Source organism: Anguilla anguilla, chromosome 14, assembly GCF_013347855.1.
Source record: "Anguilla anguilla isolate fAngAng1 chromosome 14, fAngAng1.pri, whole genome shotgun sequence".
In the NCBI taxonomy this organism is placed as follows: Eukaryota; Metazoa; Chordata; class Actinopteri; order Anguilliformes; family Anguillidae; genus Anguilla; species Anguilla anguilla.
Window position 1 is genome coordinate 30,071,583 of NC_049214.1, and position 17,141 is coordinate 30,088,723.

The window sequence follows — 17,141 nt, forward strand, 5'->3', positions numbered from 1 at the left end:
ACATAACCATAACAGGCTAAAAGCTAGGCTGGGAAAAAATGATTTTACTCCAATAATAAACAAAAATAATTGATATTTGCTGACATAAACTTAAGTGTACACACACAGGGGTGTATTAAGGAAGACCAAAAAAGTTACAACTGTGTCGAGGGATTTTTTGTTTAATAGTAATTTAACAGCCACGTTTATCCTGATTCATTTACAGAGCAGCCAATACAAAAAGAATGGAGTAACAGCAGATACATTATTCATCTAATGTAACTAAAACAAAGCATCACTGTGCAATAAATTTGCATCACTGTGCAAAGCATCACTATGAAATAAAATTAAGGCCGTGTCCCGCAGTGAAAGGATTGCTTTAAAGTCAAAAAGAAAGCGAGGGTTTAACAAAATATCAACAATAGCAGTATAAAAATCTGTAGCGCATTTTTGTCGTTATGTTACTGTACTGGCTAATGCAACATAGATTTCACACACATACATACACAACACAGCTGGGTACCAGTAATGCAGGTTCATATTTTATAGCATCTGGCGTGACTAGTTTGACACATAAACTCTGCACTACAAGTACGTGTTAGTGGATGTGGACCTAAAATTGGTACTGCACACATCCAAACACACAAAGGCACAGGCTGTAACAATTCTAACGTACATACTTTGGAGGTGGGGGGGGGGGGGGGGTAATCACTGTTCTTTGCGCAATTAATTAAAGTACTGACGGCTTCCGAATATCGATGACAGGATAAAGCATCCCAGATCTTGCCTTGTTACACAACACGAGTCTTGGAAGTGAGGAACATGGCTTAATTTGGGGAATAAAAAAACCACAGTGACATACTGCACTCAGGCACGTAGCAGATGCTCTTACCCACAGTGACTCTGGCGGAGAGCTTGCTTTTGAGCAGACTGCACTTGAAACAAATGAAGAAGACTGGCATTGAGTCTCCTGCGTCTGATAAATATCACTGACTGTGCCCTTCTGGAAAATACGTATTACTGATCCCTAATAAATCCACATGTAGCTCCAAAGCAAACAACCATGGTATGAACCGTCCGTCCGCTTGCATTCATAAATACGACTCTATATCCCAGATCTGGGGGGACTTAGTTCACACGCAGTACCAATTTACTTTTTCATGCCAGCAGACCAACAGGGTTTAAAATTTTCTTTTGACAAATTTTTTTTTCTGTTGCAATCCACAGCAATGAAAGATTTAGTTCAATATTTTTGACATGTGGTTTCTGCATACTGTACACTTTCCACACAACCCTGGAGGGCGAAAACATCGGGGCAATTAAATCAGTGAGGGTAGAAAACCTCTGGGGTGAGTGGCGATGGTTCTGATTAGGGTGTCAAACTCCCTACCGAGCGCAAAACTCCTTGCAGTTGTTATGTCCTGGAAATACAACTAGACTGTCTGAGTGTGTTTAAATCTGCGAATTGAGAGGCACCTGTGGGGATGTACCTGAGTGCATAAAAGCCCCTCCTCTGCCTCTCTCTCTCTCTTTCTCTCTCTTTCTCTCTCAGCCAGCAGACACTGCAGGAGCAGTGTCTCCCTCATCCACCACATTTTCCCCTTTTTTTCTTTGTTTTACTCTTAATAAATTCAACCTTTTGTTTACACCTAATCCTGATCCAGGCACGCAGACTCACAGAGCAAGGGAATGTAACACGGTGAAAATGAATAGTAACAACCGCATACAGCAAACACACAAGAAAACATGCGCACTGTAAGGAAACTCACCATTCCATTTATGGCACACAGGTTTTTGAGGAAAATGAAGTAGGTGTTGTTATTGATGTCAAATAAACATTTGTGGTTTGTTCAGTTTTGTTGAGTGGTTTAGTGTTTATGACAGACTATTATAAGGCTGATTGCTCTGGACCAATGACAGCATTCCTGTTCAACACCATGTTAATCAGAGAGAGCGGGAGGTAATGTTATAGGGAAGAAGGGAGCAGTGTTATCCCATGAAAAGGATGACCCAGTGGCAGGTCATTTGAATTAGCCAGAGCATGCATTCACAAAAGATCTGCATCGAGGTATAGATCTGGGATCAGATTTCCTTAGTTCACATCCCAATCATATCCATTATGAGGCAAAACTGATCCTACATGATAATGATGTAATGCCTTGTGAATACAGGCCTGGGACTGGATCCACCGATGTCTATGTAACAAAACCAAGCATGTCTGCAACATTTAATGAAAGCCAGCAGGACTTAATGTCACCAATTACAACAAAGATTTTCATATGGTGCATTTTAAGCATTTTAAAAACTTAATTTCAGCACATGATTTATTATTTTCTTTCATCTCTGAACATTCAGAACTTTGACGGACTGCTCCGTTGCTGGGGCAGCTTGCTTTTATTCCTGTTTATTCCACATGTAATCAACTGTTTCCACTGTAAAGTGTGACTGATCTGCGTGACATTGACTTGGAGGGACTTGGGATGTTTTAGGGATTTGTAATGTAGAGCGCAAACCTTGATTACTCAGCGTCGTGTTTACATAAATGCCACGCTCGCCTGGATCAGCGGCGGCCATGTTGGCCAATGCCAAACGTTACCGCACCACACTCTCCATCAGAAGCAGATGGTCTCCTTTCTTCAGAACCACTAAACCGAAACAACATCATTTATCTGTAGCTTCAGAGTTTACTTTTTGAAACATGCTCAATTAAAATGTTATTCTAAAACTGTCAACAGCTAAAGTGTAATTTCATTGGATCAGTCATTGTCAGAGTTTAGTTTTTTGGATTAATCCTAATCTGTCGTTTTTTTTGGGAGGAGAACTGCAGATGCCATAACTCTCCCAAACTGGCAGCAAGGACTGTCTCAGGAACAAGGCTGAAAACCATTCCAAATTTGGGTGGAAATTTGACATGGCAAAAAAAAAATGTAATGTTGAGCAAGTCTAGCAGGTTGAGCAAATTTTCCCTTTACCTTTAGATGAAACTGCTGAACAATCCAAGTATTTAACGTGCTCTATGCTCTCTGAATCTGTGCATGCCTGCACATACTAGCGGCCAGCGCTGCTGCATCCCAAAGGGGGTAGTTGTCCCCGAAACACAGGACACCTGAACATCACACGCATCTGTACTTAATTAAACATCTCATTCCAAAACCATGGGCATTAATATGGAGTTGGACTTCAGCCGAAATAGCTGAAACCGCTAATTAGAAGGGGTGTCCACATACTGTTGGAAATGTAGCGTATGATTGGTCATTATAGCACTGGAGAAAAAACAAAAAAAAAAAGGATAAAAAACTTTGGAAAAACGCATTGAGCCTTTGAGACACTTTTTTCTTCCAGAAAACAGGTGCTGGCTGGACGGGGGTAGATCATTGAAATTTCTTGAGTGAAAACTCAATGAAATTTAAAAAATTAGGCGGGAGGACAGAGATCTTAAAGAGGACAGATGAAGTGCTGCTCATGGTTTTTCACTCAAGTAATTCACAGCTGTAGCTGCTCATCTGTATCGCCCCAAGGAGAGCGTCTTTGAGCAGCCCTGCAGTGCCTCACTTCACCAGGATGACCTCACTTTAAAGGAGAGCACGCAGCTTGATGCATTAACACAAACTGCAGAGATGACATCCCAACGCTGGCTGCTCTTCTAGGCCCAAGCTTTCAAAGTGCTCGAGTTAGCCTGCTGTTAAAGAGAAAAATCACGGAAATTATTTCAGCTGACGACAGATGGTGTGACTCACTTCCTTGCAGCTGCAGGACACTGTGGCTGGAGTCACTATGTGACACACACACGCACACACATACACGCACATACTTACACACACACACACACACACGCACATGCACACACACGCATGCTCACACACAGCAGACATGCATGCAGACACATGCAAACACACATGCATGCATGCATGCAGACATGCATGCACCCACACAAGCACACGCACACACACAAACTGTACAGATCGATATCAACAAGCACACGCACACTGTACACACACATACAAATACATCGATACACATAAATACACATGCATGCATGCACACACACAAATACACATGTACACGACACACACACACACACACACACAGGCACATATGCATGCAAACACACACACACACACACACACGCACACAGGCACGCACACACACACATAAAAACAAACTAGACATATACTTTTACAGTAAAGCCATTTAGCAGATGCTCTTAGCCAAAGTGACTTCCGGAAGGTTAAGTTCACATGGCCAGAAAACCAACACTACAGCAAAGATAAGCCACTATAAAACCAGTGCCACCAAGGAGATGTGTGCCACAGGACTGACCCAACGCTTTCTTTCATTAACAGGAAGTAAACAGCCTGTTTTCCTCCAGTAGGAACAGCTGCCATATCTATGAAATACCATCAAAACAACCAAAAGCACTGCCAGATTTCATTAAGTTTTCCTGGCATGAGGTAGTTCTTTTTAATGCCAAACCTTTGCCCCTCCTCCCGCCATGCACTGAATGGAGGGGGTATCCCAGTGGGGGTATGGGGGGTGTCAGATCCACCGAAACCCATTGACTGAGTGGGAACCCATATGTCCAGCATAACCCAAAACCAGTGTTTCCTTGAGGCTCGGAAACAGGGAAAACGTGAGAACCATACGAATGGCAGAAAAACAGCCTTCATGAGGATTATTTTTTTTGATGAATGCTAGGAAAAAACGTTGTGGTGGTTTATGTGCTCTGTTTGGCTTTGCAAACCCTGCCGCCACTGTCATAGATGGATGGATGGATGTCTTTTTTATTAATGCTTCATAATAATAATAATAAAAACAGAGAAAATGAGAAGAGGGAGGAAGAATCATACATCAGATCCACCCGCACTGAGACTTGGTGGCTTGGTACACACACACAAACACACGCTCTCTTTCTCTCTCTCTCACACACACACATACACTCGCTCTCTCATACAGACACACACACACACACACACAAATACACTCGCTCTGTCATACAGACACACACACACACACACACACACAAATACACTCGCTCTCTCATACAGACACACACACACACACACACACAAATACACTCGCTCTCTCATACAGACACACACACACACACACACACACATACACTCGCTCTCTCATACAGACACACACACACACATACATGCCCTTTAACCTACTGTGGACTATTGAGAATGTGGAAAATTGCCATTTTGAGTGTTCCAAAGCATTCCAGAAAAGAGATACTTGTGATTCTACTGCAGAGAACTACCAAGGGTGACTTATAGGAGTTTGTGGTGAGCAAATAAAACAGGAAAACACAGTCACGTGAGGTGGCGGGGGGTGGGGGTTGAGTTGGCCCCTCTCCACAGAGTGTCTCAACATATAAACTTTTTTTGGGGGTGGGAGGGATGGGGGTCTTCCAAGGCAAGGAAAAGAGATCAGCCACACAACAGCCTGAGTTTCACTTGATGGAGGCCTTCATCATGATCATATATCTAATGCCTTCAGCTACGTGACAGCAGCCAGAACAAATCATGAAAAAACAGCCATCACCAAAGCTGAAACGCTTTATTGGCTAATGGCTTTTTCTGAGGGAAGTTAAAAATACAAGCTGTGCCAAATGATATTTATGGGTCCATCGTTCCGGGAAGTGGACTGGCCTCTCTCTGCTACGGTGAAGCTGTTTCATAACCACAATCAGGAGACAGTCTGTACAGTGTGAGAGACCAGGGGGAAGCCCGACCTGGAAGCCTTAGAGATAAGCATTAGTGATGATCTACACCACTGTTTCTCAACCCTGGTTTTGGAGATCTACCTACCTGTAGGTTTTCACTCCAACCCTAACAAGGCACACCTCATTCAGTGTCCCAAATTAGGGATGACGTTAATACCTACAACACAGTAGATCTCCAGGAACAGGGGCTGGGCAGCCCCAACCTACACTGAGATCAACATTAGACATGATCCTCGTCACATCAGAACAGACAAGAGTATAGTCTAAGAAACAGGGATCAGTTTCACAGATGTGAATCGGAGTAGCACAGTTGATTCATGATGCTCTTGGTATGACTGAATTCACACTCAATTCACACTATCGGTCAATTCGTATTACCCATGAGTTCATGCTGCCTTTCATTTTGTGCGGCCCATCAATCCACACTACTCATTACATCATGCAGTAAGACCTGCCGAACACGCTAATACGGACAGTCAACACGGCCATAAACGATCTGCTTGGGGGTTTCCGTAGCATTGTGTTACATGTAGCAGACGATGACCTGGATTTTACAGTTTCGGTTTTTGGTTCAGACACGCTGCCCCGTGCCAGGGCTGTGTTTGGAAAAGACGGGACGGGGGCGTGCAGCTCCGGCTGGGACGGAGAGAAGTGCAGCTCGCGCTCCGCTTACTTGTAGTTGTCGTCCTCCACAAACTTCTGCAGCTCCTCGATGTAGTGCACGGACATCAGGTACTTCTGCACGTGTGGCAGCGTCACCAGGTGCTCTGTGGGGGGGCAGCAGAGAAAGCAATCAGAGGAGCCAGAATCCACCAATACCCCCCAGTGGCATCAGCTTTATAATCTGCTTACAACCAACATAATCCACGTTTATAAGCAATGTATATGATGTTTATAACCCATGTTATAAGCCAATCAACTGTAAGCCATGTTTATACCTGACGTAATTTATGTTTACAAGCAAAATAATTCAAGTTTACGAGGAGGCGTATCACCCTGCTGCCCCTCCGCAGCCTCATGGCTGAAGCAAAGCAGGGTTTAGCTTCAGCTGTTAGTACTTGGATGGGAGACCTGATTTTTCTGCTGGAAGTGGTGTTGATGGTGATTCGTGTTCATTAAGGATCATGAGGAAAAAAGTTATTCCTTATTTCTTTGAGTAAAAAGTAAACACAGTCTGACACATTTGCCTTAGATGCAGAATTAGAAGAAGCAAAACCCAAAGACTGTTATAAAATAGGAGGAACACCCACATCTCCACAGTAATTCACTCATGAATAAAATTTGCTGAGAGAAACGATCGTTTAAAAGGTATTGTTTTTCCCCTTCTCTGTTTTCTAGCTCACGACCGACCACTGGCGGGTTCCGCAGCCCTAAAACCTTCCCAGACCTCCCTCTCACGCGTGCGGTTTTCTCTCGTTCTCTCATTACCTACGGCGCCCTGCGGCCATTTTCCAGAGACAGGCTCTGGCAGCGGAACCCAGGAGGGCTTTGTCTCCAACGGCGATGGACTCGCTTGAATTTTTACAACAAAAGAGTTTAACAAAATGCTTGTCTTCCTGCTGAGCTGCTTATTTTAACAAGCACTTAGGTCATTCTGGATCTCGGCTGTCAAGGCGGTGTTTATAAATGCTATAATGACACAGCGCGTGTTGCTCATCAGTTAAAACCTTACATTGTGGGTATAATGTCCCACTCACAGAGGGATGATGTTCTGGATCATTAACACCACAGAGTAAAAGTAACATCATCACCGGGGTAATAGAATGTTGGAGACGGAGTACCACCTTGATCACTCAGTGTGGTCGTAAAATATCAGTGTTAACGCAACATAATGACCGGGGTAAGAGAGTGATAAAAAAGCAAGGCTGCCCCCCCCCCCCCCCCCCACAGTGGTGGCAGGATGGGGGTAGTGGAATGTTTGGGAAGTGGTGGGCAGAGCAATGTAGCACAGGGCAGGGCGGGGACCCACCGTAGTTGCAGGACACCTGCAGGTCGGAGATGATCCTGAGGAGGTTGTTCATCTGATTGGTCCTCTGCTCCGTCTCGATGATACTGTCTGAAGCCGGATAGGCTGAGTCGATGTAGGTCATGTCAAACAGGTAAATACCTGTACAGGAGAGAAAAGGAAAGAGGAAAAGGTGAAGACAGAGAGAGAGATGGAGAGAGAGAGAACGTGTGTACCTGTTTGAGCGCATAAAGGAAAATAAACTTTGGAAACTGATTACATGTTTTTGGCAGTCCTCAGACCCATTTGTTATTCACACTACATGCGCAATCCTCTGCCTAAAAAGCAGCTAAGACTATATATTGTAGGCTTATACACTGACTGCTATTAGCTGTGACACTGATGACTTGCCATAGTTTGTGCTGTTTGCTAATCATTTTACATGCACTTATGTAAGCTGGAACTTCTCTGGCTATGACAGGTGAGTGATTCACTCTTTTGCACAAGGGCTACATCACCTCTTTAGCCATAAATGTGGCTGGCCAGGCATTGAGGCAATTTACTGCTAAATTTTATCACCTTATCTCAGCTTACCTGTTAAAATGTCAATTCAGGTAAAATAAAGACAGATCGCAGACAGAAAACAATATATTTTGCTTATCTTGAGGACGACTCATTGGGAGACTAATGTCTTCATGGCGTCGGTATGCTGCAGGCCGGACTAAGCCAGCGTGCTGTCTCTCACTGTCTGGGCTGCTAGAAATTTCTCATCTGTGAAGACTTGAGAGCCAAAGGCAGTCCTCAGAGATCAGGGAGCAGCGAGCACCAGGGCTAAGCCCAGAACAAAATGGCTGCTCCCCCTTGGATAAGCACTGTGCCAGTTCCTCTCAAACTGTATTTCTAAAAGTCAACCAAGAAACGTGCCACGCCAAGCAGGGAAACGTTCACTAGGCAGCTTGACAAACACTTGTGATGCTCAACCAAACTGTATTTCTGTTTTTCATTTTCCATGATTACATAAGAACAAGAATGTGAAAATGTTTAGAGGATGAAAACAGGCCTCTCAGCTCATCCAGGTTTATCTTGTCTCTACTGATATAATTGCTATCAGCAGGAGGTTTGCAATTCCGTAGAGTTATAAAAAATCTCTCAAATACACACAGACGAACACGCATACACACATGCACACACAAGCAACAATTCACATTTTTTGCCACATTTCTCTTTACAAAACAACTGTTATAGGGCACTCTGTATATGACATCTTACATAACCGTCCCAAATAATGGGTTGACTCCCAAAGGAAAAAGAGATGCCTGTAAAACAATTTCCCCCTTTTCACCACTGGCATGCAAACCGAAATTAAGAGAAAAATTCAGGATCTGTCTGTTTCTTCATTACCAGCTGAACAAACAGTGAAACTGCAGCCCGCGGGTCTGAGCAGGCATTACACAGAACTAATAGGAGCCAATGGGACGGGGCTGTGGGTGGCTCATGCCGTTAATGCGCTGTTCTAGGGTGCGGCCGGATCCCTCGGTCTGGTTTTTAATCCGGACTGCGCTGATTGCGGCTGGCAGTCCTGCATGGCCGTTGCGCAGCTAGCTTTAGCATTGCCCTGGGATTACAGCGTTTCACTAGCGACCCCTGCTGGTCCCTCCTCGTTTTACGATTTTTGCTTGTAACTTAAATGCTGACATACAGTTCTGTTCATGAAAAAGTTCTACAAAACTGCTTCTGAGACAGAGATTTACACTTTCTCAGGAGTCTAAGCTCCTCAACTCACACAATTCTCAGTCCTTCTTAGACTGAAAAGGCAGCTCTGCCCAATGATTTCAGTTAACAAGGAGGCTCCATCCCCCCTCGCCTCAGCTCAGAACACGATAAACCAGCCAGCGATTTTGGTCTTATTTTGATATCCACAGCCACCCGTAGCGTGTCTCTCCACCACCTCCTCCCAAGGTCCTCAGTTTTCAGTCTGACAGGAGTAGATTCTGGAACTGGTTTTTGGATGACTGAACTTTATAGAGTTCCTAATTCTGCCTCTTTCTGGGTTAGCCTTCCAGTGGAGAAAAGGGATAAGCAAACTGGATCACCATAAAAAAGCCCGGTCAAGCTAATTCAACCAAACCAAAGAAGCAAACAACAAGCATACGAGAGAGACACTGCGAGATTGCGGGGGGAGGGAAATCCTCTGCACCAGATATCCTTCCGGCCCTGGAGACCGTCCACAGGGTGAACCTCATGAAGTCACATCCTCTGTGTCATTAAGTTAAGTTATCCAGGCAAAGGTCTGAATTTTATTTTTATTTTTTTCTTTATTGTGCAATCTGCCAAATCCGCTGCTATCGGAGAAGATGGCTCTTGCTCTTCCTGGCTCTGACTCAAAGGACAAACGCAGCGCATCACAGCTCAGCTCCGCCCCCTGGGCCATTTAACTCCCCTCAGAGTTTTCCCTCAAAGTCCGAGCCGCTCCACAGTGATTCTGCTTCCAGCACCGATCAGGCCTGAAGAAGATGTACCTGTGACCTGAGTGCTGCTGCACTGATGCAGTTTGGGTAATTTTCCAGGAGGGTTGACAATGAGCAAGGCAGGATGCAAGGCTGTAGTGAAAACCTACACCCTTGTTCAGAGAACATTCCGGAGCCTTCCAACACTGCCGTTCTACACTGGCCTTCTGCATTACAGTTCTACACTGCTGTTCTGAACTGACATTCAACACGGGATTCTAATTGTGACGCTCAACAGCACAGTTCTACACCACCATTCAACACCACCGTTCTACACCCGCATTCCGCACCTTGGTTCTACACTGCTGTCTACTCCACTGTTTGACACTGCCATTCAACACCACTGTTCTACACCACCATTCAACACTGATTTTTTATAGCAGTTTGACAGAGGGCTGGCACTGGCTGACTATTCATCCTCATCCATACCACCCAGATATTATTTCTAAAAGGTTAAATATATCAGGCTGAAGGCCATGCAAAAGTCAGGTGACCAAACAAACCTGCTTTCCAAACAAGATTTCTAATATTAGACAAACACAAAAATGACCCTAAGAGTTAACAGAGGCATAGCACTCTTACCCATGACTGACGTCATGACAGTTTTCTCAGGCAAGCCTCCAGGAAAGGAGGCTCATTATTGGGTGACTTATATCTGACAGCCCATTTGTTTTCTGAGAGTCCATTTTATTTTCTGAAGTAATTTTGGTTAAGTGCCTCCCTCAATGGGGCAGTGGCTGTCTGGGATTAGAACACACAGTACATTTGGTTATCAGCCAAGGTCCTAAGCCATGACACCAGAAAGTGTAGGTAATAAAGAGCTGGTGCACCTTTAATCTGTTCTGGGGTCAGTTTTACTGCAGTGTAATGTTCTCCAGTCCTGACTGTATCTCCGCTGCTTTCACCTGTCTGACCCTCACACCGAGATCACACACAAACAAACACGCACTCACGCATACACACACGCACACACACACACACACGCACACACACACACACACACACACACACACACACACACGCACACACACACACACACACACACAAACACGCACGCACACATAAACACAGAGGATGCCCAGCAGCAGGCGAGCATCACAGACTCAACCCATTGTTTATGGATGACAGTCCCCACTAATTACCCTCACTGACAGACTTGCCGTAACCCACCTTGTTGAACACACTGAATTAAACTGGACACAGTTCAGTTGAAAAATGGTTCCCAGTCAGCAATAATTGACAGCCAGACCCCTACCCCTGTTTGTAGGATGTTACCATTCGTATCCTCTAAGGGGCACAGAAACAAATTAAAGTGGAGCTGTTTATCCAAGGTGCCCATAAAACACTCTCTTTACAAGATGTGGCAAATTGTGGGTCAACGTTTACAGGCCCATTTACAGTGAACACCCAATAAATCTGGAGGAGAGAGGGGAACGAGGCAGACAGCTGAGCCCAAACTCCTGCAAAGAGAACCGGGTGGAGGGGAGGGGGGGGGGGGGATAAGGAGAACAGCTCCATTATGAGGACTCTCCCCATTATCTCACCATTGAAATACAAACTGTGGTGTAACTGAAACAAAGAGAAAAGAGGGAGGCTGCAGTGGAAGAGTGCCACTCTTACACTGCACATAAACAAACTCTCTCACACATAAACTAACTCACAAACTCCTGCATGGGGACTGTCACAGCCAAACGCATGCAAGGGCATACACTCCGACATACACAAACTGTCATACATACATGACTGGACACACAAACACACACACACACAGATGTACTCACACTCATACACAAACTCTTGAACACATACTTCTTGAGCACGCACTCACAAAGACACACAAACGCTCTCTCTCGTTCTCTCTAACAGACCGACACCCACACACAGACCCCACATTTACGTCAGAAGCATGAGGTAATGCAAGTACACAGTGCCCCAGGGTATCCTTATTTAATTTATAGTGGAAAAATTACAATGGAGTCATTACTTGAATAGCTTCGTAACACAACCTTTTACCCCCCCCCCCGCACACTACAATGTTGTGTTTTCCAACAGTGTTTTGCCTGTTTGTGTCTCTTAGCAACTATTTATTGTTGCCGTGGAACCCTTGGGTGATCCTGACCAGGTGTGTGACTGGGTCCCCCTTTGATTCAGTATAACTGTGATTGTCACACAGCTGTCAGACGAGGTCATTAAATCACCATTAACCGAGAGTGTGTGACACACACAGGATGTCCCACGTTCACAGTGAAGGGTTTTAATTAGGCCTGAAGTGTGCCTGTAAAACCATGAATGATTAAGCAGCCTCTTGAAGCTCCATGGTGGTCTGCTTAAACTCAGCATACACAAGGCACTGATCGCCAGAACCGCAGTCCAGTGCTGAACTATGGGGGGAGGGGGGAAGGGGGGAAGGGGTGGGGGGGGGTTTGATGGGATGGTGGTGCTGGTGTCCCAGTGTGAGGTTCAGACAGTGGGGATGAACTCAGAGAACATTAGGAAAACCGATCCCAGGACAGTTTGGGTTAAAATACCCTGGCTCGTTCACGGCGTCTCACGTCCAACACACAGGCCTGGGAACCAGCTGTGCCTCTGGGGTCCACACGCCGGGGCGGAGAGAGCAAAGTGATAAAAACCTAAATCAAAAAGAGCCAAAACTTCACACGAAGCTGGAAGGAAGCATAACGACCTGCTCGTATCCTAACGACGAGTCAACCGCACCCTCTTAAGGGCCACCGTCTGAATGAGGCTTCACACGCGTTGGTGACGACCCGACCAATCAGAGCCCCGTATATCTGAGGTTCTTAACGGAGCTGGCGTGTGTGTGGCAGCTGAACAATAACATTCCTACAGTATGCAGGGCCATCATGCGGATGGCCACAGGGCCCAAATGCAGAGCTTAAGCCTTCTCCTGGTGTGTGAAAGTCACACAGTGAGACATAGGGTAGCCATCTGTGAGATGTGTTCATTACAGGCATTTAGCAGATGCTCTTTTCCAGAGCGACTTATACAACTTTTTACATAGCATTTACATTGCATCCATTTATATAACTGGATATATACTGCAGGTTAAGTACCACGCTCAAAGTTACAATGGCAGATGTACCATCCGAGAATCGAACCTGTGACCTTTAGGTTACAAGCCCAGCTCCTTACCCATTATACTGCACTGCCGCCGTGTTCTAGGTGAGGTTCTTTGCGAGGTGAGGTTCTCAGCACTATTGTGGCGGTGATGAGTCTGACTATGGGAGGCAGTTCTGTGAGACAGAGCGGGTTGTTTGTTCTTCTGTGTTTGTGCTGCGGTACGCTTTGGTAATATTTACAGATGTATTTCCTGCTGATAAAGCACTCAAATTAGAGGGAGAGAGAGAGAGAGAGAAAGAGAAACTGATATCAAGATAAATATTGTCTTTCAAAAATGCTACCGCCACTAATGCTAATGCCGCTCATCACGTTGAACTGAATTGCGAGCGAGAGAGAGAGAGAGAGAGAGAGAATAAGGAGGACACAGAGAGACTGCAGAGGAGGTTACTGGAGAGGCAGAGGAGAAAACATGGGCTGGAAAGGCAATCTCCCGTCTATCAAGAGTGGACGCGCCGGGGTGATCTCACGCTAACGTTTGCCAGCTGCATGAACCGTGTAGCGCACTAAAGCAGACGAGAGGAACGCTTCACCCCCCCCCCACCCCCCACCCCCATGCACCTTAAACTGGAGACGTTATTCCCTCTTACCACATATTACCCCCCTTACCCTCATAAATCCACATTTATCATCGTTAGGAAGATTAATCTCACCTCGTTTCCAAACTGACCGGCGATTCACCATGACCTACTTGTGAAAGCATTCCCAGCAATGTCTTTCCCAGGAAAGTCCTTAAGACACTCAGACTGGTCCTTAGTCCCTGGCTACATAAAATATGGAAATCAAGCCCATAAGGCTGAGTTCCAGACGATTCTGGTTCATTCACAGGTAAATGGGGATGACAGTGCAGAGGACAGGGCAGTGTTACTTTCAGCTGAAACACACTGCACATGCACAGGATAGCCTATGGGAGCACTCTTATACTTCAAGTGTGTCTAGCCGTTTGGCAAGTTCAAACACTAATACATTTTGTTATGCTGCAAAGGCTGCTCTGCTGCTTGGTTTTGCATATTTGACAGAGCCATTGATCTCTATGGTCCACTAGCATTTTGAAATACCTGGTGGACATACCCAGAGTCAAAGGGTCCGCACAACTCTAGGCCTGTGTTTCACCGGTGATTACCCTGTGATTAACTGGACTTAATATACTGAGCTATATGGGGCGATATAGCTCAGGAGGTAAGACCGATTGTCTGGCAGTCGGAGGGTTGCCGGTTCAAACCCCGCCCTGGGCATGTCAAAGTGTCCTTGAGCAAGACACCTAACCCCTAACCTCTAACTGCTCTGGCGAATGAGAGGCATCAATTGTAAAGCGCTTTGGATAAAAGCGCTATATAAATGCAGTCCATTTACCATTTAATATGTTTAGCTCAATGGCAGTTACACAGAAAAAGGCTCAGGATGCATTTTACACTGATGTTATGCTTTATCCAGTGTGACTCTCCAAGCACGGGTACAAAAGTTTGACAGCTGTGCAAATTTCCTCACCTTAGAATAAAGTTCTATGCATGAAAGTTGACACAATGTGTGTGTCCGTTATACCTGCATGAGGGTGTGTGTGTCTGTATGTGTGTGTGTGTGTGTGCGTGTGTGTGTGTGCATGGCTGTCTGTGTGGGGTTACAGGAGGTTCAGTGCCTCAACACCCTTCTCAAGCCAGCAATTTCTACACCAGAGAGGCAGATAAAACCACCTAATTTCCTGTACAAGTCAAAGATAAGGATACAGAAATAACACAGATACCGTTTTAGTGAGCTCATGAGTGTGTCTTCACCTCGGCCCAGAGCGGCCTGCCAAACCTGCTTCACCAGAACCAAACACCTAATGCATACCATAGAACTTCAGGTTCTGGCAGCTACAGTCACTATTCATAGACACAACACATATGGCTATAGAGGCTTTTCAGCGACTCTTGGTTCTTTGAGCCGCCAGATATTAATACAATAATACAAGAACAGAATGTTATGAAGTCACTTGAGACAAGAACTGGATCTAAAGAGGAATTTTAATTTTGACACCATTTCCATATCAACTGTATCAACCTTGTACCCCCAGAACATACTATAAAAGGAAGAGGAACCCTTCTGAGAAGTAGCATAATTGTTATTATTATCAAGTATTTTTAGTCCAAAGGATGACTTTCGTGTAAACAGCAAATGGCGATGAGCCAAACTGCAGAGAGCCTCGCTACCAGGCACGTTCCCCGGACCTCCACTCAGCCACTTCCTGTCTTGTGTCGGGGCTGTTTGAGGACACCATCAAATAAAAAACGTTTCATATTTTATCACGTTACAGACATACACAACTGTGGGGGGGACACACAAAAGCTTCTATGTGTTAAATCAACTCTAAAATTCTGCATTGATAGTGTAAATATAATAGTGGTAAAATGTACTCCAGAGTTAAAGTACTCTGTCACTGTTAATTTTACACTGGCAATGTTGCTGTGTGTACTACAGCTGTTCTGAAGGAGCAGAGAGAAGCATTTGCTGGTGTCACATTTTCAGATGTCTCAGTTACACCTCAGATTTAAAAAATGTACAGAAATGTGCATCATAATTTAATTTGCCAAACTTTTTCAGAATAATTCAACGGATTGCTCAGATTGAAGAGTAATGCTCACATTGATATTAGCATTACTAATATTGAGATTATTTTCAGAAGGTTATCAAACTATCAAATAGAGTATGTAAAACATAATGTCTTATGTGTTTCAGTGCCTGTAGTGCAAGTAAAATAGACACTGAAGTTGCAAGACATAATGCGAAGGAGAAGGAGTTAGGCTTAGATGTGTGGAGCCAAGTAAACATATAGTGACAAGAAGGTTAATCTCGGTGAGGAATAGCAAAGCAGCTTGAGATTTTCAGGTCCTAAAGGTATTAGGCTATCCGTGGTTTCAAAAAAAAACTTAAGGCTGATAAGATTTCACTCAATTTCATTACACCTCCACCACTCATTTTGCAAAATGATTGGGACAGACTTCACTGCAACTGAGGCCAAAGGAGGCTATTTCGAGGAAAGTCACATCTGAATATTAAAACTCAAGTAAAACTCACCTTTAATATTATTGTACGTAGAAAATAAAAACATTTTTTTACACTTTGGTCTTGAAAAACCTACATGAAATTTCGTGTTATTCAATAAATGCGCGTGCATTAGAATTTTTTCTCTACCCAAAGTTTTTTTTTTAAACCACAGGTGACCTAATACTTGTACTGTATATATTATATACACACACACATGTCCATCTAATCAAGGCGATGAATGATAAATAGCTATAGCTACGGGCCAGATCTGCTGCCAGGCTGGAGGAAAACTATAGAACTATAGAGACGTGTCATTAGGCTGGGACTGCGGTTCGGTAAGACAAAGTCAATTTTCCTACGTTCAGTGTGCATTTTTCCGCCCTTACATCACACCGGGGGGGAGTCGGGGGGTGAGGGGGATGTGCAGCACTGACATGAAGCCCCCGCCGTGGTGGACTACATCAGAGCAAGGCCACCCGTGCCAAAGAGAAAGAGAGAGAGCAAGCGAGAGAGAAAGAAAGAGAAGCTTGTTAACCCATCCAGTAAACGGTTACTGTGCAATGAACTCCTGCTCTTTTAACAGGCTTGTTAAACCGCCATTGCCCTCCTGTACAGGAGCAAGCCAGTATTTGTTTTTTTTACTACAGTTCTCCTCTGTCTTTCAGGAGCATCTGATCTTTGAACTGAAATGCAGTCCCAAAGTCCCACCTGGACAGGGAATTCTTTTAACAATTTCTTCCTCCATCCAGTTCTTATCCTCGTAACTGGGAATGTTGTTTCTCCTGGTGCATATGTGCACAGCACAAAGAAACCCTGCAGACAT

At 44.7% G+C, this 17,141-nt stretch overlaps 1 protein-coding gene across 3 annotated transcripts in view; it reads right to left on the minus strand.

The window, feature by feature from the left end:
- Positions 1-17,141, minus strand: part of LOC118212335 (ras-specific guanine nucleotide-releasing factor RalGPS1-like) — a 123,065-nt gene that overhangs the window by 14,886 nt on the left and 91,038 nt on the right. For all 3 annotated transcript variants that reach the window (XM_035390100.1, XM_035390099.1, XM_035390098.1), the window contains 2 exons: positions 7,677-7,814; positions 6,381-6,474 (listed from right to left, as the gene is read on the minus strand). In XM_035390100.1, the coding sequence (XP_035245991.1) occupies positions 6,381-6,474; positions 7,677-7,814 (232 nt within the window). The remainder of the gene's footprint in view (positions 1-6,380; positions 6,475-7,676; positions 7,815-17,141) is intronic.